Raw genomic sequence first — 23,040 nt, 5'->3', positions numbered from 1 at the left:
TACCACACTGGGGCAGGGAGTGAATTGCTGTATGGTGTTTATCTACATGTTAGGTTAAACCATATCATCATTTAAGTTTCACTTTTAATTTCAGTATGTTCACAGAGTTCTGGTTGCAGAAGTCAATGCCCTTCAAGGAATGGCAGCAATAGGCCAGAGACCTTTACTTATGGAGGTAAGTACAGAAAAAGTTAACTACTGTTTGTTGTTGCTCTTGGTGGATTTCTTACCCTGTCAAGCAGTAAGCATTACTATAGAAATTTATGGATTTGAGTTCTAACTTAGATTTAGTAATTCCTGAAGACAAAAATGCCAAAACTGATAAACTAAGGTACTTCTTACCATACTGTTTTCTAAACAACTGGCCTGTAGTCTGTTTCCTTTTTTTCTTTAACCTGTTGCCTCCCCATTAGTGATAACAATTGCAGCTGCCATCCCGTACAGAAAGCAGTTACATACTGATGTCAAGATTGGCTGTTCAAGTACAAGTGTGTTCATCTTATGGCCAAGATCATTTTGCCTTTCTCTCACAGGCGATGCTGATTTATTTCTCCTTTTTTCTACACAGATATAGTTTCAGTGAACTTGGAGATGAGTTTTCTGACTTTCCTGCCGTCTTTTAAATTAAGTCAAAATTGGTTAAATGGATGCAAAGGATAAAGGAGAAATTACTCAGACTAAATGGGAAAAAAAGGCACAAATAGTTTTTTCATAGTTGTTTTTGTTTAAATTTTAAAGTGCTAGAAAAGAATTTTCCTGGTCAATTTTTTTCCTATGAGATTGAGACATTCATGATGTCTGCCCTGTGAAAAGCGGCTCAGAAATGGAATGGGCTACCTTGTTAAAGTAATAATAGCAGCTTGTTTCTAGTAAGCTGAAGACTTGACATTTTATTCTGAAGACTATTACTAACAGAAAAAATTGTCATCTTGAAGTCTATCTTTGCCATGAATTTCTTTTAGCACTTTGTAACTGAGTTTCTTTGTGATGGGTTTTCAGGAGATCAACACTATCCTGCAGTACGTCGTGGAGCGCAACAAGCTGCTGCAATGCCTCCATGCCAAGAGGCATGCTCTGGAGTCATGGAGACAGCTGGTGGAAATCATACTCACTGCCTGCCCCCAGGATCTCATACAGGCTGAGGACAGGCAGCTGATTATCCGGGATCTGTTGCAGGATGTGCATGACAAGGTAGTGCTCTGCTGGAAATCAGCCCTCTCCTTGAACTTTGTTACTGCATCTTTTTATGTGAAAGTGCTGCAATTTTGATTGTGATCCAAAAAAAATTAGTCTGCCTTTAGTACTCTTTCTAGTTTTCTGATTGCTGCTATGCTGAAGTAGAATGCACTTTGGACAGAAGGAATACTCTGCAATCTTGCATAGCTACTATTGAACCATATATATTGACAGATTTCAGGCAGGCATTTCAGTATCATCCAGCATGATCGTAGTCTGGAAAAGGTGTGTGAAAAAGAAACAGCCTGCTTTGATGAGAAACAAAGAACTTATTAAAGGCTGAAAACAAACTGCTGCATTTGCTAATTTACTGCATTTAGATGACTCACTGCAAATCCTACTGCTACTGCTTTTGAAAAATTAAAGAGTTGAATGAAGCTTCATAGTAGAAAAATGAAAGATTTTACAATTAGAAGGGCTTTTGGAAGTATGAGAGTTTGTCTTAAAAATCTAGGTGTTTTACTGCTGAGATATAGTAATAATTTTTGAGACAGACTAGACAATTACTACTGACCCTTCCATTCTAAAAGGCAAAATTTAATGAAAGATTTTTTAGTCTGCTGGGGCATTATTATTTTTTTTTACTTTATTGTGAGAGTTATGTGGTTTGTAGTTGTAATTAATAGAGTTTTGTTTCGAGAAATATATATATAAAAATGTTCTATCTTTTCAAGGAAAAAAGTAAACCTTTTTGTGTTTTGTTTTTGTTACTACCATTATTTTTTCTGTAGGCATTACCTAAAAATTACCTATTTTTAGTGGAGTGCTGGTTTTGTTTTTTATTTGAACTGAATTAAAAAAAAACAGGAAACAAGGAAGGCCTTCACTAGCTGAAGAAATTTCTTTCCTAAAATCTTTACAAAGAGGAAATTCCAGACTCTTAATTTTCTGTAACAATTTGGAGAAGACTTTTGTGAAGTTGAGAAAAAATTGTTACTGTCTATTGAAAATAATTGAACTACTGTTCAAAATTACTATATTGCTTAAAAGGAAAGCTCCTTCAGTATTAGTGATAAAGATACCAGATTTACCTTCCAAATAATGGAGTGAACAAAAACAATGCATGCCAACTTCTTGTTAGTGTTTTTCCACATTTCTTAATGCTTCTTTGATGCTCAACCCTTTGGGTTTTTTAAGTAGTACCTTCACATTTTTAATGGTAATAAAATAGCTGTATAGCAAAGCAGATAGCAGTTATTCTTTCCCTAGCTTAGATTTAAATCTTTTACTAATAAAGCATCTCAAATGTCAGCACATTTCTTCCCTTTCTGCCATCCAGATTTGATTATCAGCCTGCCTGTGATTTATGTAAAAAAATCCAGAAGGCTAATGGTCTTCTCAATTAAAATATGTTCAACTCAGGTTTCTAAACAAGTTTCTGACATTACTTATTTTGATGTGTTTTAAATACTGTCATGTTAATGAAATCCTTAAGCATAATAAATTAAATAGTTGTGAGAGGCTAATTTAATTACTTTAATTAATTTAATAACTCATGAAATCAGACACTCTTATAAACATTTTTTTTCTCTTTTGCCTTTTTTTTTTGTCTTTCTACTTCTGTATTGAGATCCTTGATGATGATGCAGCTCAGGAGTTGATGCCAGTGGTAGCAGGGGCTGTGTTCACCCTGACTGCCCACCTGAGCCAGTCTGTGAAAACGGAGCAGAAACAGCCACTTGCACTCTCTATGGCAGGACAGTCCCAATATGTCTTGATGCTGGATGGTTCTTTTACCTCATCACCTGGCTCTGAGAGCATATCCATGGGTTTTGCTTCTGTTGGTGACTCCTCCCTCCACATCATCTTAAAAAAGCTGCTGGATTTCATTTTGAAAACAGGTGTGTTGGCTTCTGCAGGGTGTGTACGTGAATTCCAACTGCCAAGAGTAAAAAGATGGGCTGAGCTGCTTTGAGATACTGCAGTGAAGATTTTTGTTACAGTCAGGTGGATCTTACATGATTAGTATAGATGTGATGTTAATAACAAAAAAAAATTAGCAAACACTTTAAAAAAACAATCTGAACAACAAACAGAAGAGAGATATGTAAATGACTATAAGGAGAATTTAATATTTTCATTCTTTTGGAACAGCATAAACTTGCTGAATTTACTCATAAATACACTTCTATGCAAACAGTAGAACTTCACCTTAAGGAATCTAGTTGTTTTATTATTTCTGCCAGCACTGCCATAGGAAAGTTAAATGAAGTGCCAGTGGAAGATAGTGTTAAGGAATTTACATTTGTTTGGTTTTAATTGTGAATGTTTCTTGTTAACAGGTGGTGGCTTCCAGAGAGTGAGGACGCACCTTTATGGATCACTGCTTTATTATTTGCAGATTGCCCAGAGACCAGATGAACCAGACACTTTAGAAGCAGGTATGGTCCAAGTGTATTTGGAAAAGAGCAGAAAAAAAGTTGCTATTAAACCCTGGAGGGTACAGTTTCTGCATGCTGAGTTGTCTTCTGGAAATAGATGGAAAACATCTTGCTCTAAGAGCCTCTGAAATAAGTTGCTTATGTCTTCACATCTTTATGTACACTCATACTATAGTGATCCTATTTAAAAAAAAACCCAAAATAAATTCCAAAGCAAAAAAAGTGCAACACACAAAAAACCTCAAAACAAACTCCAAGGTTGGTTTATAATTTCATACCCTTTCTTTTCCTTTGTCTGAAGATCCCCCTACGGGGGAAGCAAACACAAAAGCCTCACATACACCACACCATCATCCCCTCCCAAAAAAAAAAGTAAAAAATAAGCCAACCACAGTTGCTATTTATCCTTGAGTGCTTATGGTAAATATCACATTCTCTCTGTGAATGGCTAAAATATTTGAGTTGTTAGTGTTTCTAATAATTACTTAGACAAGAATTGAGAAGAAATCTTGGGGCTAGTTACCTGCATGCAGACTTTTACTTGAGCTGTGTTTTGAGCTACAGTAGTAAAAGAAAAAAGACAAACAATGAATTTGTTATGACCCCTTTGAAGTGTATGACTGACTTTGGTTTCATTCTCTCCCAGTTAAGTTACATTGTTAACTTAGCTCACACTGAATGCTTTGGTCCCAGTTGAAAGTTCGTAAAATCCTGGGATGATTTGGATTTGAAGGGACCTTTAAAATGATCTCATTCTAATCCCCTGCCATGGGCAGGGACACCAGACTAAGTTGCTCAAAGCCTCATCCAACCTGGCCTTGAACACTTTCCAGTTTTAGGCCTATGAGTTTATCTACGTAACAAGTACTGAACATTTGAATTATTTTAAGCAGACTATTTACAAGGGTCATGTATGTATACAGGTCCACACTTTTTCCACACTCTGGCTGGTCTGTGTGATATTCAAGGAAGGATGGACTTGTAGAACATTTGCAGTTCATGTAAAAACCCTTGACCATTGTTCGGGGCATTTTTGTTGCAAGGTGTAGAGAGAATGCCCTGAAGAATGTAGCTAAGTTAATGCTAAGATGCCTATCTTTGAATGTTTTAATTTTTTGTTTTATTTGCTTTTTACAGCTAAAAAAACTATGTGGGAACATTTGACAGCTCCTGAAGATATGTTTAGTAAATTGCAACGGGAAAACATGGCAACTATTGAGAGTTATGGGGCAGCTCTGATGGAGGTGGTCTGTCGTGATGCTTGTGATGGCCATGAGATAGGCCGGGTAGATGAATCTCTTCTTTTAAAATTACTGTTCTGTTTGTTTTAAAGAACATCATCTGTGCAGAGATGGGAAGTTTAATGAGGTAGAACTAGAACATTTCTGTAGATACTGGATCTGTTTCATGTTTCTGTCCTCCCACTCATACTTCAAGCTGCTGAAAGTAGAACCATACATGCATATTTTTTTCTCAACAAGGCTGTGTGTCCTATTGTTTAAAAATAAGAGTAGAAACCTCTGCTGCAAAAGATGTAGGTAGGGACCTCTGTGACAGTTATTTGTTAGTATTTTTAAGTCATGGACTTAACTTGGGAAGATGTGCCTTCATGACAAAGTAATTTCTGATAGTAGCCAGTAGCAGAGAATCTAGTCAGAAGGCAAACTAGTTCTAAATAGTAATCGTGCTTGAGGCAATAGTTTATTAAAATATTTTGCCTTAGTTATTGGTCAACAATATCTGTAATGTTTTTTAAAAGAATAATAGAGAATGGTAATTGGCTCATACTATACTAGTGTCAAGAAATCTAAAAATATTTTTCACATAAAACATTGCAGTTGTAGTGAAGAAATGCATTCTGCTTAGAAGAAGCTGTTAGAAGAAACTGCTTAGCATTTCACATTTCTAGGTGATTTATTTATTAAAAATCTCATTGATGTTATAGGTTTAATTCTGTTTTCATTTGTTTGATTTTCTTCCCTCATCCCAGATGCTGGCATTGGCTTTACTTGATCACATTGTTTCAGTAGACAAGCAGCAGCAGTGGCTGTTGTATCTCTCGAATAGTGGCTACCTGAAGGTGCTTGTGGATAGCCTGGCAGATGATGATCTGGCTCTTCAGAGCTTGCTCACACCTCAGCCCCCTTTGCTTAAGGCACTGTACACCTATGAGTCCAAAATGGTAATTTAGAAATTATTTTGTGTTACAGTGTTCATTTTTTAATTTTACTTTTTAGTTAAAGTTGTTTGTCTACACTTTGCATTGATTGTACTCAGAGATATTGTTAAGGAAGCTTTCCTGTCTGACCATTCAAGAGCACTCTGGCAGTCACACTTGCCCCACCAGAGATTTTAACTGCTGAAATCAAAGTCCCTTTTTAGTGAGCGGATCCAGTGACCGATGGGTGCCCCACTTCACCCTCACCACACTCACACATTCAGACCAGGTTTCCTTACTGGTTTGACCCCAGGTTTCCCAGGGCAGTCTCAGACAGCTTGAGCTGGTGCCTCTGAGGAGGGACTCTGAACAAAGGAACCCCAGGGTTTTTATACTCTCAACAGTCTCTGTGAGTCAGTCTGGGGTCTTCCAGCTGAGTCCTTTTCTCCTGCCGTGTCTCTGAGTGTCCGGTCCTCTGGCTGGTGCCCCATATCCCTGGTGCCCTTTGTTTTGCAAAGGGTGGGCAGTTCACAAGCTCTTGCTTGGGGCTCCTGCCACCCTTCAGAGCTACTTGCCCTGAAGGTATTCCTTAAGTATATTTTACTAAAATAATATATTTGAAATGATGTTAAAATCAAGTGAGAAAGTAGACACTATAGGTCTCATTGTGCATCTCCAAAACTTAACCTTCTCTGCTCTTGTGTAGGCATTCCTCACTCGAGTAGCCAAAAGTCAGCAAGGTGCGTTAGAGCTGTTGCGGTCTGGTGTGATTGTGCGGCTGGCACAGTGCCTCGTGTATGACATGCGACCTGAAACAGACCATCAGGGGTAAGTGTTGCTTCCCTGGCTGATGATGAAACCATAGCACAGTCTTCCTGGAAGCACATCATGTCTTTTTATAGCCTCATGATTTTTGAGGCTATAAATTGAATTTTTGTGTGTTTAGTCTTTGTGTGTATATTTCTTAAACCTATCAGTTCAGTTTAAAGCTACCTTTCATTGAGAGGAAAATTTCAGATGTTGATATGAAGTTGTACTTGCATGCTAATTACTTAGACTACAAAAAATTTATTTGGTATCTCGGATAAAAATGATTAATGTATTATTGTTAAATAATTTATACTGTAATGTTTGACAAACAGCTTACACTGTAGACTTATTTTGGGGGCTTTGCAGTTGGTGAAGTGCAGAGTTTGTCCTCCACCATAAAGCATTGAGAGAGCAGTGAATTAAATGCCATTTCAGGAATATTTTATGATATGTTTTAAAAAAAAATATTCACAGTTATATATTGCTTGGCAAGTTTCTTGATGTACCACTTGGCAAGTTTCATGCCATGTTAGTCATTGTGAGGTGATTGAGAGAAGATCTCAGAGAAGGAAATTCCATATTTAGGGGAAATTACCTGGACTGATTTGGACTTGGTCCTTGTTTTAAACTTACAGTTCTTAGTGACACACTGAGAATTCAAACACTTTGGAAAAATTTAAGATTTAGGCAAGGTATATACTATTTGAAAGTTCCAATTAGACATGATAAGATTGTATAAAACCTACAGGACATTTGTGGAGGATTGTATTTAACAGTTGCTTTAGAATTAAGCACAACTCTTCCTAAAAGTTTTGTATATCAGGAAGCAGGTATCATATTTCTGCAACAAAGTTATCTGGTTTAATCTAGCATAATACAAAGAAGTAATTTTCCCTGCTTAAAGAAAACGTCTGGCAGCAGCTGTGTATCATAAATGTGTTGCTTTTCCAATATAAAGTCAGTTTAGGTCTAGACACCTTATTGAAATATAAATGGTTTTAGGTTCTTGAGTGATTGTAGGCTGAGGCTTTGCCTCACTAGTGAACTTTACTCTTCTTGCACTCCTTATCTTTTTTTTCCCCCTCCCTTCTTTTTAAACCTTCTAAGAATGTATGCAATGAGAGATCCCCCAGTCTTCATTCCTGCTCCAGTGGAACGTTACCGCCAGATTCTTCTTCCAGCTCTTCAGCTGTGCCAAGTGATCCTCACATCCAGCATGGCACAACACTTGCAAGCTGCGGGACAGGTAAGTTCCAAAACATGCTTGAGTATCACTACTATTGCTCATTCAAAGAAATTATATGTGCCTTTGCTCTGATAGTAAGTTTTTTTGTTTGTTTGTTTTTTTTAATCCTATCCTCACTGCTACACAAGGTCTTTTGAAGTTCTTCAGAAGCATTGTTTCCTCTCTGCTTGCCATTAAATTCTGAGTCAATCATATTTTCTCTTTTTTTCTTGTGGTGCAGGTTTTGCAGTTCCTAATTTCTCATTCAGATACTATCCAGGCAATCCTGAGGTGTCAAGATGTAAGTGTTGGATCTCTCCAGGAGCTGGCCTCCCTGACAGGAATAATCAGCAAGGCAGCATTGCCTGGTAGGAACTACAGTTTTGAAGTCTCAGCACCATTTGCAAGGATATCAGGCTTTGTTTTCTGTAAAGAAACAGCAAGACAGAAGAGAATATCCATGGCAATACAATTTTTTTTTGACATGTAGAGCTCTGAGAAAAATAAAGAAATGTTAAATAATTTTCTTGAAGTAAATATGCAGTAGACATAGTGCTCTTACCCATATGTAGCTGACTTCCCATTTTCTTTTCATCATGTTACCTCACACTAAGTACTTTTTGTCTTGGAGGTGACTTACAAATAGAAGTGCTCAAAGTGTCTCTGGTATCTTAAAAAAACAATTTTTATTCAATAAGCTCTGTAACAGAGGAAATTAAGATTGAAAATTGTTTGCACGCCCATGTTTTTTAGTGTCTTCTTGTTTTTTATTTATTTAAAATACCAAGTTTCCCAGGGGGAAGCACGGCAGATTAGCATACTGCCATTTCTCTTGGGTGACTTACCTTTGCAAAGGGCTAATAACAATTGTGATGGATATAGTGGTTTCTTCCGCATGCTTAGCAGTTCAAAATAACTTCTCTGTTTTGATTTAATGGTTTTCTTTGTTCAGGAGAGATGTCTGACTACAGTAGAAAGGAGTACAGAGATGTAGGTTTAGCCCAAGTACTTCTTTTCTTGCAGTATACAGAACTTTGCACAACAGCTGTAATTTCCATGCCAGCCTCCCTTCCTCCTTGCCTCCATTTGATTACTTACCAGAACAGTAAGCCACATGCTGTCATGGGTCTCCTGGTAGCTGCATTCATATCTGAATATTTTGCTCAAAAAATATGCAAAATACAAGTTGAATGTTTGGCTGAAATATTTCTGATCAATGGTTACATTTAAATGTATACAATGCATAAATCTGTTAAAAAAAAACCCCAAACAAACTGTTACTTAATGGCTGTATCTTTTATCAGGAGTGCTAAATGAGCTGGACATGGATGTTAATGAAGGGACACAGATGGAGCTACAAGGACACATAGGGCGATTTCAGGTAATTAAGTAATATATTTAACCCATGTCCTTTTAGAATTGGTTATTCAGATGTGTTTCTTCCTGTTTTTCTACTTTGAATAGTAGCAGTTGGGAAAGAGATGTTTTCCAGCATCAAGAAGAATGTGTGAGGTTTTTTTTGTGGGAGTGGGATGGGGTTTTGATGGTCTGTTTTTTGGTGTCTCTCCACACTTCCCTGTCCAGTAGAAGAGATAACATTTGGCAACATCAGGCTTGCATCAGGGACTGTGTTTCCCTTCCTACCTTAGGACTTACGTGAAGAGAAAAATTTGAAGCCAACACCAAAACATGTGAAGTAATGCAGAAACAGTTTGTTACCACTTTGGCCACAAGCATGTCTCCAGCTCAACAATTTGGTGTATCAGACATGCTAGTGATTAATTTATTTGTTACTGAATTAGTTTTTGTACTCTGCTTTTACCGGACTTCAGATTTTGTTTGTCTATATAGGTAAAGGTGTTTTAGGTGTGGGAATGGGTAAACCTAAAATGTCATTGATAGTATTCTGTATAATAGTCTGCAAGAGACACAAGAAAAGTTGTGCACTTGTGAATTGCACTCATTTCTCATTGGCAGTGTTTTAGGGTGCAATTAATTTCCATATTAAATCAAGGTAAGTTAATACACTAAAAACTTAAATTTTGTTTACAAAGTGCTAGAAGTTTTATCTGCATTGCTTTTTTAATACTGGGTTTTAAGGGACATGTATCACTTAAGTGAAAAGAATCGTGCACCTAATTTGTTGAGATGGTAATTTAAATGTTCATTTCTTACGGCAGCGCCAGTGCTTAGGACTTCTGAGTCGGTTTGGAGGATCAGACAGGCTGCGTCAGTTCAAGCTGCAAGATGATAACGTAGCAGGAGACAGAGTGAACAAGAGGGATGAAATTGAGTTGGCCATGCAACAGGTATCCAGATACCAGAGATACCAGAAGCTTCAGTCTCAACATTTTACCTGCTGTGCAGATTTGTTTGGTTATCATAATTTCATATGATAGTGGTAATGCTCTACACTGGTTTTAGTGTGGTGTAGGAGTCCATATTTTATTTAAAGTAATCCTTGAAAATGTATTTACTCACATTTGCATTAGAAACCTTTATTGTTTTGCATACAAACTCTTGAATTTTAAAGGCTTAAATTGATCAGAAATGTTCAAAATGAAAGCTGTGTATAGAGGGCAATGGCTAACACTAACTTAAAGCCAAAGGGGACCTAAAATTGTCCAGAAATTTTAGCTAGCAGGTTTGGGAAGGAGGCAAAGTTGCAAGTCCCAGACTTGCAGTAGAAGAGAGTTTGTAACTGATGAGAAAATAGAACCATCACATTCTGGTGAGAAGAGAGGAGCAAAGCATGTTGTTCACTGACATTTGTCCATGTAAAATTTAATGCTTCAAAGCCTGTACATACTGTAATTGACATGCTGTCTTTTTTCTTTCCTTTGTTGGCAGGTCTGTGCCAACGTGATGGAATACTGTGAGTCACTGATGTTGCAAAGTGCCCCCAGTTTCCAGCACACTGTTTGTCTGTTTACTCCCAGCCTATCAGAGTCAACCAACCGAGATGGGCCTCGGCAGGGTGAGATTTTTGACTTGCTTTTTTATGAGCCTGAACAGTGTGACATTTGGGCTACAAGAAAATAGTGAACCAGAGGCTGTAGTTTCACATACTGTTTAAGTCACTTTATGCCAATACTGTGGCTGCTCACTCTCTCATTCTAGAATCCATGCTTGTTCAACCTTGCCAAATCAGGAAACTAATCCTAGTTAAAACAAATTGATTTTTCATCCACAGCCTCAGAAATATATGTCAGTAAAGAAATACGTGCGTGTAAATAAATAGCACAAGACAGGGGAAAGTCAAGATCAGATTTCAGCATCTGTGCTGGATTACATTATTTTAAACTGGGACCTCATTTATGACATGTGAGATGTGCTTTGATGCTGATTGGAGCTCTATTGCAACACATAGCAAGAGTTTACAGTGTATTATTATGCAGTTGAATGGCTAAAATAATGTCTTCTAATCTAATTGCATTTCACATTTTGTACTCAGTACTGCATTAGGCTGACTGTCTTTTAGTACTGCAGTCACAGAACTTTTTGCCCAGACTTACATTTATGTTACTTCTGACACAAGTGCAAAATATACTTGCCAGTGTTTTCCTGTATTTCACTAGGTTATTGACAGAGAGCATAGTTTATTGATTTCTTGGGGTTTTTTAGTTTTGTTTTCTTATCTTCAACATCTTGTCTAGATACACAAACACCAGTGGTCCCATATTGGCACTTGCCTGGCCTGGGCATTATTGTTTACCTTCTGAAACAGAGCACTAGTGATTTCTTCAGTTACTATGACAGCCATCGTCAGAATGTTAACAAACTGCAAAATGTGGAGCAACTGCCACCAGATGAAATAAAAGAGGTAATTTTTCTTCTGACTCTGTAGTTCTGTATTGTAGTAACTTGAACACAGCTGTAACAAAGGCTCCAAAGCATATTTGATAAGCAAGTAGTTCCACTTCTTGTGCATATTCTTTTCTGCTCTTGGTGAAGGGGGTCCATAGAACGAATGATCTAAAATTTTAGGGAAAATATTTGGCTTAACTTTGTAAAAGTTGTGACTTTCATTATAGTTGCTTGGAGATGGGTTTCGTTTTTTCCATTTTTTGGTCAGCAAGGTTATGCAAATTCAAAATAGAGCAAGGTTGTAAAGAAATAGTAGCTTAGAAGAAAGTTCTACATATTAGTAAGTAACCTTATTTGCTTATTTCTTTTGATATTCTATAATTTGCTACTGTCTTTCTGTTTTTTCTCTTCCCATCACAGTTGTGTCAGTCAGTTATGCCAGCAGGGGTTGACAAGATTTCCACTTCCCAAAAATACATATTGGCAAGGCGGCGCCTGGTGAAACTAATAAATAACCGAGCCAAGTTACTCTCCCTATGTTCCTGTATCCTTCTAAAATTGAAATGATCCTCAAGGAGATGATCCAGAAAAGCAGAGAGATAGAAACAGGGTTTTTTTACCTGGATTTCTGACGACTTCGAACAAAAATTCTTTGCAAAAAGTAAATCTGAAATACTGGCAATTAAGTTATGAGGGTATTGCTCTGCTACTGTCAGGATGTAAGGATTTTCAAGTTAGTAATTCCCATTTTGAAACCCAGCTAGGACTTCCTGCAATATGCTAATAAAGGAATTGTTACAGCCCAGCTCTTCAATTTTATGTCCAGGCCCCATAAACATTCACACATGTCCAAGTGTGGTGGAAGAAATACTTTGAAAAATAATTTTGATGTGCCTGTCATAATAGGAATTTGTAGTCTTAAAGCCAACCTTGCATAAACCTAAATCTCATAAACACCAGTAATTCTATGGAAATAACCAGTCATGCACAAAAGAATTGTCTTCAACAGATCAGAATTTTCCTCTGCAACCACCCTTGGGAAAGATGTGCTCTTGCATGCTTCGCTGTTGTCACCTAAGATGTTACTGCCATGCCTGGCTGTATAACCTCAGCTTTATTTTACTGTGTGCAGTTGAGGTGCCTTTACAAACCACATGAGCAATCCATACTCTGCTCTCCTCCTGAGGGCTGGATTGAGGCTCTGCAGGGTGATGAGGACAGTGAGTGTGAGCGATCCATCACTGGGCTGTGGCAGTGAAGGAGGTGATAGGTGGTTGAGCTGGCATCTTCAGCTGTTTCCAAGTGTGTAAATATGTTCATACAATAAATGTACAATCCAAAGACAAATTGGAGTCCTTCACTGAGATGTGTCTGCAGATATCATAGAAATATGTCTCTTCATTCTTTGGCGCCATCTGGAACACTACCTACTGCACTGCACCCCAACTGACTCCCAAGACCCACTGCTGTCCTCTAGGATGTCATTTAAGAAAGGAAGGCTGCAAGGTAAAATTTCTCAAGCATCAAAATGCCTTTGAATAACTTCTTATGATTAGCTTTAAAACTGATTTCCTACTATTAATATTTTACTTTTTGTATTTAATAAAAGAGATTATGTTTGGATTTTGCACACCTTTGGCTATTCCGCCGGAGAATTGGCAATACTGATATTGTTTACAAACAGACTTCTGGGTTTTGTGTATTACACATAATCTCCAAAGGAAAGTAAAAGTAACTATTTTTTTTTTATTTCTGCTCTTCAAACTAACTGAAGTTCAGCTAATACAATCAGATAAGTGATCCAAAATAGTTTATAGGAAAATATTTCAGTATATTCTTAGATGAAATTATGAAATAAAGTTAATATTGGTGGTTTTAAAAGTATGTTTAGAATTATAGCCACCATTGTTTCACCAGAGGATTTTAAGTTTGTTGAATTTCATCTTTTACAAAAGAAAGAAATGGAAGGAAATCAGGGAGAATGGATTTGCGGAAGAGTCTTGCTTAAAGTGCCATGTTGTGTGATCAAAATTATTTATGACTCACTCTTTATGTATTTTCTCCAAATCATTTAAGTAAAAAAAATAGTGTAATTTCTAATGCATAAGTTTACTTTTGGATCAAATTGGAACACTGTTTTAAATTTGTTATACGACTTGATACAGAGATTGTGTTGGCTGCTCCACACTATATTAACATCTTGTTTTCTATTGCCAGATTCCTTTGGTTCAGAGCCAAGCTTGGATTTCAGTAGTGGACTGAATCGAGTGAGCCAGCACGATATAGACCAGGTGAGACGTGACAGTCTGCTGCAGGGTACAGAATGCTCCTGGCTACCCTGAAGCTATTAGAAGCAGTCTGACTGTTGTTTTCCCACTTCTGAACAACCTGCAGTAACACAAACAGCATAGAACTTCTTTTAGGATTAGTGAAGCAGTACAAAATTGTTTTGGAAAATATTGTGAAACAGGTGGCACTTTTGCTGCTGTGCACATACCTTTGAATCTTAATATGAAGAGTTAAGTAAAAAATGAGCTATACTTAGAAAAGAATCATTCTTTTTCTCTTACCAGTCAAAGAGTGTTTTGTAATAACAGCTTTCCAAAAACACCAGATATACTTGAAAGATCTGCAATATGAGGGCAAGTTTTTAAATTTTCTGTGATCAAACTGTTTGCTATAGGTCAGCTTCAGCCAGGCTATAGAGAAATGAGATTAAAAGGGTGACAGGAACTGAGGAGACTATAAAATGTGGATGGTAGAATAGAAGTAATTTCCACTTGCACAGAAATAAAATAGTTTGTGTAAATTTGATGCAGAAGTGGCAGGAAAAAAGATATTAATAAATCCCACTGACATTTCTGTGACTATGCAGAAAAAAACTGTTCTTCAAAACTGCAGTATCAAGTACCTTTATAAGATAAAGAATTGTTAGAAAAGTTGCTGTGTGTTTTGTGATGAGGCATCTATCATTTATTTTGTTTGTCCAAAAGTAAAGTATACAGTATCATCTTGGTAAAATACTTAAAATATAGTTAATTCAGTGACTCTTCACATACGCATTAATGAAAAAATGTTGTTGGTGCACACGGACTCTCTAGAGTCCTTAAAGGACTAGGAAAATTTTAATTGGAAGATGTGTTTGTAGTACTCTGAGTGAAGAAGCTGAATTATAACCAATAATTCCTAAAACAGAATAAGTAGTACTTATTAGAGAAGTCAGAAAAACCCATTCTTGGGAAAGCAGGTCAGAGAATAAATCATAGTGAAGGGGTTGACAGGCAGCGGATAACAAGCTGGCATTTCAGGAAGAAAAGATTTTATACTGATGACTGCATCAAATCTCTGTTCCTCAGCTTCAGATAGAAGCCACAAACAGCTTTGGTGAATCTCTGCAGAAGAAGCTCCTGGACATCGAAGGTTTATATTCCAAGATTCGCTCGCGGTACACCTTTATTCAAGCTCTCATTAGACGTATCCGTGGTCTCCTAAGGATATCAAGGACCTAAAAGACACTTGGTACATGCTGCTTGCCCAGTGAAGCTGTGTATTAGGGCAGGCCTTCTAGATCATTGCATTTTATAGATCAAACGTTTTCTAAATACTGCCAAAATTATTTTGTTACTTTTTTTTTATCCCTGTGGATGATTTTTGTGTATTCTTTCCTACTGCCCCCAACTTGACATAAAAAATAAAGGATTGTTTTTGACTGAATTATGAATAACGTAAAATTTCAAGCAAGAAAGAATTCTAATAGAAGGCCTCAAGGAAACAGGAAGTTCTGCAGCAGTGATGATACCACATTTGTTGATGCTTTCAGAGAAAACTAAAACATCTTTGTCTGTGTTGTTCCTGTGTTGTTTCACACAGAGATTTAATGAAACCATAGAGTTCACATTTCATCACTTGCAGACTGATTACTGTGGTGTGGGTTTTATATTCATTTTGTACTGTGAACTGCTAATTTCTGCTCCTCCTCGTCCTGGTTTTTTTTTTTCAGAAGTAGTGAAAGAAGTACAAACTGCTTCTCTTTGAACAAGTTTAAATGAGAAAAGTGATAAAAGTCATGGAAGGTAACTGCTATAGGTTTAGTTCTTGTGGCTGGGGAAGTAAAGGTTTTGTGCTTTTCTTGGTGCAACACTAGTATAAGGACAGAATAAAGTGCATGGGGTGGAAGCCAGTAATCTTGAATGATAGGTTGGTTCTATAATTAGATTCTTCTCCTCTGAGGCATTCATATATCCTTGTATCTTCTGTAAAAAAAGCTATTAAAAAAGCGTAATCATTGATTATTGACATGAGATCTGTTGCACTTTTCCCTTAACTCAGTCTGAGCTTATGGCCCAGTTCATGTGTGCCTCGTACATTGCTTCCTCTGAGTTTTCATTATGTAATAGTTCACATTTTTTATTATTTGATATTTACCTATCTGCACAACCTAATTACATGGATGACATATTTTTATGCAGGGATGATGACAGTGGGGCTGTCAGGTGAGGCCTCTTAGCTAATCCATAGGAGCAGCTTGGTTATCAGTGTTCTACGCAGCTGGACTTTGACTATTGACTTCCAGCAGGGAATGTTTCTTGTTTCTCCACCACTCGGAGAGAACCAATCTCTAATCCAAGAAGGGTGCTGGCCCCGAGGAATGCCCTAAAGCAGGCCGTGGTTCCGAGCTGTCTGTTGTGCGGCCGGAGGGTCCCGTTCGCCGCCCGGCTCTCGGTGGCCGCGCGGAGGCCCCGGGCCGGTGACGCCGCCGGGCCGCGCCCGCCGCGCGCTCCCGCCGCCGCAGATTCGTCACGCGCTGGTCCCGGGGCCGCGGTTTTATTCTCCAAACCTTTCTCCCCGCTCTGATTCCCGCCCGGGCGTGTCCAGGGAGGGCGCGGGGAGGGTCCCGCTCCCGGACCGTTCTCTCCGCGCCGGGGGCGCAGCCGGGCTCCGTGTGTCGAAACGGCGGCAGGCGCGGAGCGCTTTGTTTACTCGCCGCGGCGTTCGACGTGGAGCCGGGCGGCGGCGGCAGGGCCAGCGCGGCGAGGGCAGCGGAGCGGGGCGGGCCGGAGCGCCGGCGGAGCGGCTCAACATGGGTGAGGAGCGAGCGGGAAGCGGCTGCCCGAGGGGCCCCGTCCATCACGACCCTTCCCGGCGGCCGTGGAGGCGGGGAGGGCGGACGGGTCGGTGTTGAGCTCTCCCGCGGGGAGGGATGGTCTCCTGCCCGCCGGCGGCGAGAGGCCGAGGCTGAGGGCCGCGCTTGGGCGGTGCCCACCTGCCCCCAGGCCGGGCCCTGGCCGTGGGCCGGTTCCGGGCAGCCGGCCCTGGAGCGCCCGGAGGCCGCCGGAGCTGCCTTGCGATGGCGAGGCGTCCGAGCAGCGGCAGGAGGGTGTGTTCGGTCATATCCTCAGGCTTCTGTACTCCTGACACCTGGCAAAATTAAACTCTGAATCAAGTCTGTAATGGGCTGCTGATAAGGAGCGGATTAGAGGAGCAGGTCCTGCAGACTAGTAAATGAAGTAGAGGGTATTTTACAGAGAGGCCCTGAATCTGAGGGTTGAGTGATTGAGGTGAACTTGTCCTATTGCAGATGGTCTTTCAGCAGTGTTTTAGTGTGGGAAAAGCATACACAGTAGCATATAAAAAGAGGGAGTGAGAGGTGTCTGGCGGCAAGCAAAGTTAGTGACTGAAAGAATTTTTGCATTTTAGTCCTCCATGCAACTACTGGTAACCTTCTAGTTGTGTTTCTATTGAAATACCTTTTTCCAGCTCAGTTCTCTTAAGGTTGTTTGCCTGTCTGGCAGTAAGAGGTGCCATGAGCAGCACTGTGCAGACTGGCAACTGATGGTCCCTTAACCTTCTTGTTTTCCAGGTCTGTAGCATATATGGCTTCTGTGGTGGGATGGGCTTAGAAGAAATAAAGCAGCCTGTTATCAGTCTGAGTTCCTTCTGAAGTATAAGTTCTTTGCTCCCTCCTTTCCCTGGAAAAGCAGATGCCTAGACAGGCAAACATAGGAAATAATTTTTATCCAAACATCTTTCAGTAAGATTTTGGTTGCAAATCTTCTTAATTTGTCTCTGATATCTTTATCAGTGTTGTCAGTGTTGTCGGTGGATGTTTCATTACCTTTTGCAGGCTTTAAGTGTATTTACAAAGTTATTATTTAACATTAGATATGTTTGTTATAAAAACCTTTGGGAAAAAATTGTTACTGGCTTAGAACATCAGTATTCTTTTTATGAATAAAAATCTAGTAGGCATAAATCAGATATTAGCCTGGCCACAAGTACTTTTGCATGCATTTAGAGAAAAAATGAGATGATGGGGCAAGCCAGTTTTGATAAAAAGAATGAGAAGGACATTTAAGATCAGCTGCTAGACTTCTCTTTAGCATTAACCTACTTGATTTGGTGCAGTTTTGCTGTTTGTAATGAACTGATTTAATATGTACCTACTGATTTATACCTAATTTTAAGAAAAAAAGAAGTGGATGGTCCTGTGGAAGGACATAAACATCTTCTGATTCTGAATTCTTTCAGGCTTCTTTGGTCCTTGTATAGTCTCTGGCACTGAAAACGTAGTCTGATACAAGCCAAAAAGATGATGACTCATATTTTGGCAAATGAGAGAAAAGGAAAAAATAAAATTGTAACTGCAGTGAGATTTGATGCTGCTGCAGTGTGATTTGCTGGAATGAGCTACCATAAAATCATAAAATGGCAACATGAACCAGGAGGACATGATGTTGTTGAGCACACACAGCCATCTGGGCAACAACCTGGACTTGTCCAAAGAGAAACATCTTGTGGGCCAGTAAGAAATGGGGTCGGTCTGTTTGCCTTTACGTATCCTCCAGAGAGCTGGCTGACATTGAAATGTCTTTCTCTTCTGGTTTTTGTAGGGGGCTTTTTCTCCACCATCTTTTCCAGTTTGTTTGGAACTCGAGAGATGAGGATTCTCATCCTGGGGCTGGATGGAGCAGGAAAAACAACCATTCTCTACAGGTTACAAGTTGGAGAAGTTGTTACCACCATTCCAAGTAAGTAATCTGCCCACAGGGAGAATATTTGCCTGGAGCCTGTGATTTTCCTGTAGCTCTGACACATAAACTTTGCCAGCCGAACTTACTACATGCCTCCTTCATAAACAAAAGGACCTTATGTTGTGGCAGCCTTGCACTGTTGTATCTAAGAACTTTTCTTGGATAAAAGTATTGCAAAAGAATATTTTATGCTGCCTTGCAAAATGCAAAAAGTGTTTGACCTCAAGATTGTTAGCGTGATTTCGCAGGCTATTCATGATAGGTCAGCATTCAATAGATGATAACCTGTAGACTGTATAATTCTTTTGTTTCCAAATATAACTATTATGTAAACTTCAGAGGTCATTGTTGCTGTATGTAGGATGGTGTACCTTTTTTTCTTGACAAGGGTTATATAAACACTTTTGTTTAATATGGAGAAGAAGAAATAAGATAATTTAACTTTACATTCTGTAGAAAATGTAACAAAACTCAATGTGAGGTTTCAAGGGAGAAGATGATGCTTATTTAAAAAAAATGCAAGTGATTTTACCACTTTTCTTGGCATTCAGGCAGCCACACCCACCCAGTGTGTGTGCCCAAGTGTTCTGGCCATGATCACTCTGTGTAACATGAGGGACAAGGGATGCTTGACTTTTTTATGTCCCTGTCATGTCTGTTGTGTTCCTCCTGAATCTGACTTTGCTCAGGACTCTATTACCTTTTAGAAGCCAGCAGTTTGCTGGGGCATAATCTTTTTGCCTGAGGGTTTTGCTTATTTCAGCCTCCATAAATTTTAAGCAGCCTGTGCCCACTGTTCACTTCTCTGGGCTGGCAGGACAAGGAATGACATACATGATACTGCAGCCTTGTTGCCATCTTCCAGACATTGGTATTGAGTCCTCTCCTAAGAAGTTTGTTTTGCTTTGGTTCTGCTGTGGCTCTTAAAAGAGTGCAGACCTTGGGTGGACAGAAGGACACATTCCTTAGTGCTCTCCTGCTGTCAGTTGTGTACTTGGTTATCACAGCAGGCCAGTTCTTTAACCCTTGCTCTTTTTCTTTTGATGATTTCAGACACACTACTGTTTTTTAACAACCTTAGCATTTGTTACAAATATCTGCAATATGTTTACAATGTGGTTTTATTAGTTCAAAAGAAATATTTCTGCATTATTTTGAGTCATGTTTGTTGGGGTAGCTTTTCAAAAGGCATGAGCTTCATTATGCAACTACTCAGAATTTTCAGGTCTGAAAATCTTAAACTGAGTGCTGTGATATTCTTCAGAAAAACAGGAAAATCACCAATAGTAAAATTGTTTAACTTTGTTTCAGCCATTGGCTTCAATGTTGAGACAGTGACCTACAAGAATCTGAAATTTCAAGTCTGGGACTTAGGAGGACAGACAAGCATAAGGTAAGAGATTTCTTAAAGTCAAGTAACTTTCTATAAAAAGTGCCAAGTTCTTGGAATTCTCACAGCGGGCATTTCTGAAAATTATTTAAGTTTAAAAAGCCCATTCTCAGGAGAGCATTTTCATCTAATGGAACTCAGTTTGTAAAACCTGTGATGCACTACAGATTGGAAAAAAAACAAGCCAGTGTTTTCATTTGCATTTGGTTTTGCTTTGAGAAACAAATTTATTAGTGTAGTAGGCAATTGAGTAGCATTCTGAGAAAGAGTGAAAGGGATGATAAAAACCCAGAAGATACTTCCTAGGTTTGCATTCTTAAGAACAGTGAAGTTGGATTTAGGTATAGATGGTAATTTTTTAGCAAGCTTCACAAGTTTAGTAATGAGTCCTTAACAGGACCTCCTGTATGATCCCCTTGTGATTCCTTTTTCAGTGCTCAGTAGCAAGGTGCAGTGTAGTTAGCTAGTAAGGAAGGTGCAGTTAGTGAGATAAAGGTTCCTTCTCTTTTTAGTTTCAGTACAATAATTCTGAAAAAGGTGGTTTGTTTTGGTCCTTGTTAATTACTTGCCTGTATTAATTAGTCATTTGAGATTTCTCTGGTGACCCTTCTTTGGTGACTGTAATGAAGATGTCTATGTCTTTTAAACTTTCTTTGCTTTCCTGTCCCTCGGTTATGGACCTGATGTCCTGCAGTCTGATTCCCAAATAAATCTGTCCCCAGCATGTCTGTTCTTTCCCTATTTTTCAAGTTGCTTCTTTATTTGCTTTGGGTTGGGTTGGGGTTTTTTGGGTTTTTTTTGTTTTTTTTTTTTTTTTTTTTTTGTTTTTTTTTTTTTTTTTTTTTTGTTCTGCCTCAGAGAGTATTTGTACCATCTGTTCATTTTTGTAGCCTCTTGAAGAAATCTTCTACTTGCTTCCTGGGGCCTTTCACCCCAGAGACAGTTTTTTACTTCCTCTGGGTGATCTGTTTTTAATTATCTAGCTAAAAAGAACTGCTAACATGCAAATGATATGACTGGAACTTCCCTCTCCTCTGCAGGCCCTACTGGCGGTGTTACTATTCAAACACAGACGCTGTCATTTATGTAGTGGACAGCTGTGATCGAGACAGAATTGGCACTTCGAAATCAGAGCTTGTTGCTATGTTAGAGGTAAGAAAACAAGGATCACAGTCATTATCAGTAAAACAAATTGGGAAATTAAAACTTCTTTTTTGAGTAAATGAAAATGAAATCAAATGAAATTTGATTCAGTGAACCAAGTAAAGCTCGCCCATGCAGCACTTCTGACTGAAAAGGTACTGAATACTCTGCGGGTATTTCATGGGTTTGTGCAGCATTATCTGGACAGTTAATTTCATGTAGCCTTGTGGTCATATGAAAATTTACCTGCCTGCCATGGACAGCTGCTCAGTACTGCAGTGTGGCAAGATCAAGCCCTGAAGGATTGACAGTAATTAGTATCCTACAATGTTTTGAAGCTGAAGAACAAATGTAGAACAAGCTAATAGAAGTAAGATGAGTTGAGCAACACTTTCTTTCTCTTTCTTGCCTTGCTGCCCAAAATACCTGCAAGCTCATTTAATGTGCCTTGTTAAATCCAGCTAGCAGCTTGTTTTGTAACTTGGACTGGCCATGTTTTGAAACTGCTTCTATAGGGTATCATACTGGAATTGAAAATAAACACCATTCTTTCACTGAAGAATTTTCTACAGAACAGAAATCAGCAAAAAAAATAATTGAGAGCTGCTGAAGTTTTTATTATATGTCCGTTTTTTCATTATATAGGTTTTCTCTCCTTAAATAAATTCCATAGAAGTCTCTGCAACAACTTCCGCAATTTTCACTTTTTTTTTAGGAAGAAGAGCTGAAGAAAGCCATTTTGGTGGTGTTTGCAAATAAACAGGACATGGAACAGGCCATGACTCCCACAGAAATGGCAAATGCCCTTGGCTTACCAGCTTTGAAGGACCGAAAATGGCAGATATTCAAAACCTCTGCAACTAAAGGCACAGGGCTTGATGAAGCAATGGAATGGTGAGTACCAGTCTAGTTATGCTTCATTCATATACCTAATTTTACACTTTTTTTTTTTTTTTTAATAAGACTGGATTTGTAGATAGTCTGACGTCAAAGAGTCCACTTTGACTGTTTTTATGCTGGAAGTATTTCAGCAGAATTTAAATTACTTTTCAGTAAACTGACTTACACTTTTTCCTAGGTTGGTGGAAGCCTTGAAGAGCAGGCAGTGATACAAAACTGACCAGTGCAAGGAAGTGTCAGCTATAGCCAGCATCCTCCTTTCTGCAGTTAAGTATTTTCAGGCCACAGATTCTTGTAAATAGAACAGATTTGAATTTGACTTCTGTAATGTGGATGCCTCTCTTCAATTGTAAAACTGAAATAAGTGAATGTGTACATTATGATACTCCATTTCTTTCTTTTTGTTTAAAGAATGTACTTATGTTAATTTGTATGAAAGTCTTACTAGCTGAGAAAGTTGGTTTTTTTGTCATTCCCCCTTCCTTTGGTGGTTTTGGTGGCCAGCATATTGGTGTAGATAGAACACTAATAAAATCTGGAACTGTCAGCTATACTTGTTGTTGTGGTGTGTTGCTTGCTAGAGGCTGCTTCCTTTACAGAAACAAGTCCAAGTGCTGCCAGTTCCAGCAGACACGTAGCTGAACACCTGCAGAGGTGCACCTTCAGTGCAGACACACTGTTACAGTGAAGTACAGCAAGAGAGCACAAGTAGTGCACCTCTGGTTGCCAATCTGGCATTCAGTGGGTGTCTGAAAGGAAAACCAGTCTTCAGCACGCGCTACTGCCCTGATGTGCCAGGGCAGTAACTTGAATTTAACTTCCACCTTCATGAGCTGTTGTTCCTGCACTCTCATCTTAGCCAGAAGTGACAGGTAAGTAGCTCAGTATAGCTGCAGAAACTGAAGGCCAAATCAAAGTCAGGAGGCAGACTTGTCTCTCTGGGACCAGTGTGTTCACAG

The 23,040-nt window shown here is 38.9% G+C and overlaps 2 protein-coding genes across 2 annotated transcripts in view; both read left to right on the top strand.

The window, feature by feature from the left end:
- NUP205 (nucleoporin 205) overlaps nt 1-15,913 on the top strand; it is a 45,757-nt gene extending 29,844 nt beyond the window's left edge. The window contains exons 27-43 of the mRNA XM_053944065.1: nt 95-175; nt 1,000-1,191; nt 2,807-3,077; nt 3,519-3,617; nt 4,755-4,903; nt 5,608-5,799; nt 6,482-6,603; nt 7,693-7,831; nt 8,052-8,178; nt 9,115-9,191; nt 9,991-10,119; nt 10,661-10,787; nt 11,467-11,633; nt 12,038-12,161; nt 12,995-13,123; nt 13,835-13,908; nt 14,974-15,913. Of these exons, the coding sequence (XP_053800040.1) occupies nt 95-175; nt 1,000-1,191; nt 2,807-3,077; nt 3,519-3,617; nt 4,755-4,903; nt 5,608-5,799; nt 6,482-6,603; nt 7,693-7,831; nt 8,052-8,178; nt 9,115-9,191; nt 9,991-10,119; nt 10,661-10,787; nt 11,467-11,633; nt 12,038-12,161; nt 12,995-13,123; nt 13,835-13,908; nt 14,974-15,126 (2,352 nt within the window). The 3' untranslated portion in view covers nt 15,127-15,913. The remainder of the gene's footprint in view (nt 1-94; nt 176-999; nt 1,192-2,806; nt 3,078-3,518; nt 3,618-4,754; nt 4,904-5,607; nt 5,800-6,481; nt 6,604-7,692; nt 7,832-8,051; nt 8,179-9,114; nt 9,192-9,990; nt 10,120-10,660; nt 10,788-11,466; nt 11,634-12,037; nt 12,162-12,994; nt 13,124-13,834; nt 13,909-14,973) is intronic.
- A 502-nt stretch (nt 15,914-16,415) lies between these two features.
- On the top strand, nt 16,416-22,634 carry ARL1 (ADP ribosylation factor like GTPase 1). The gene is made up of 6 exons (XM_053944067.1): nt 16,416-16,701; nt 18,508-18,645; nt 19,960-20,041; nt 21,079-21,190; nt 21,897-22,075; nt 22,260-22,634. The coding sequence occupies exons 1-6, from the start codon at nt 16,698-16,700 to the stop codon at nt 22,288-22,290; spliced, it is 546 nt and encodes a 181-aa protein (XP_053800042.1). The 5' UTR covers nt 16,416-16,697; the 3' UTR covers nt 22,291-22,634.
- Nucleotides 22,635-23,040: the final 406 nt, after the last annotated feature.

This window comes from Vidua chalybeata, chromosome 5 (assembly GCF_026979565.1).
Source record: "Vidua chalybeata isolate OUT-0048 chromosome 5, bVidCha1 merged haplotype, whole genome shotgun sequence".
In the NCBI taxonomy this organism is placed as follows: domain Eukaryota; kingdom Metazoa; phylum Chordata; class Aves; order Passeriformes; family Viduidae; genus Vidua; species Vidua chalybeata.
The sequence above is the reverse complement of the archived record's forward strand: the minus strand, read 5'-3'. Positions and strand labels throughout refer to the sequence as shown.

Coding starts and splice junctions, on each gene's coding strand:
- ARL1 (XM_053944067.1), top strand. Junction 18,646..19,959: donor AGTTGTTACCACCATTCCAA/GTAAGTAATCTG, acceptor ACTTTGTTTCAG/CCATTGGCTTCAATGTTGAG. Junction 21,191..21,896: donor AGCTTGTTGCTATGTTAGAG/GTAAGAAAACAA, acceptor CTTTTTTTTTAG/GAAGAAGAGCTGAAGAAAGC.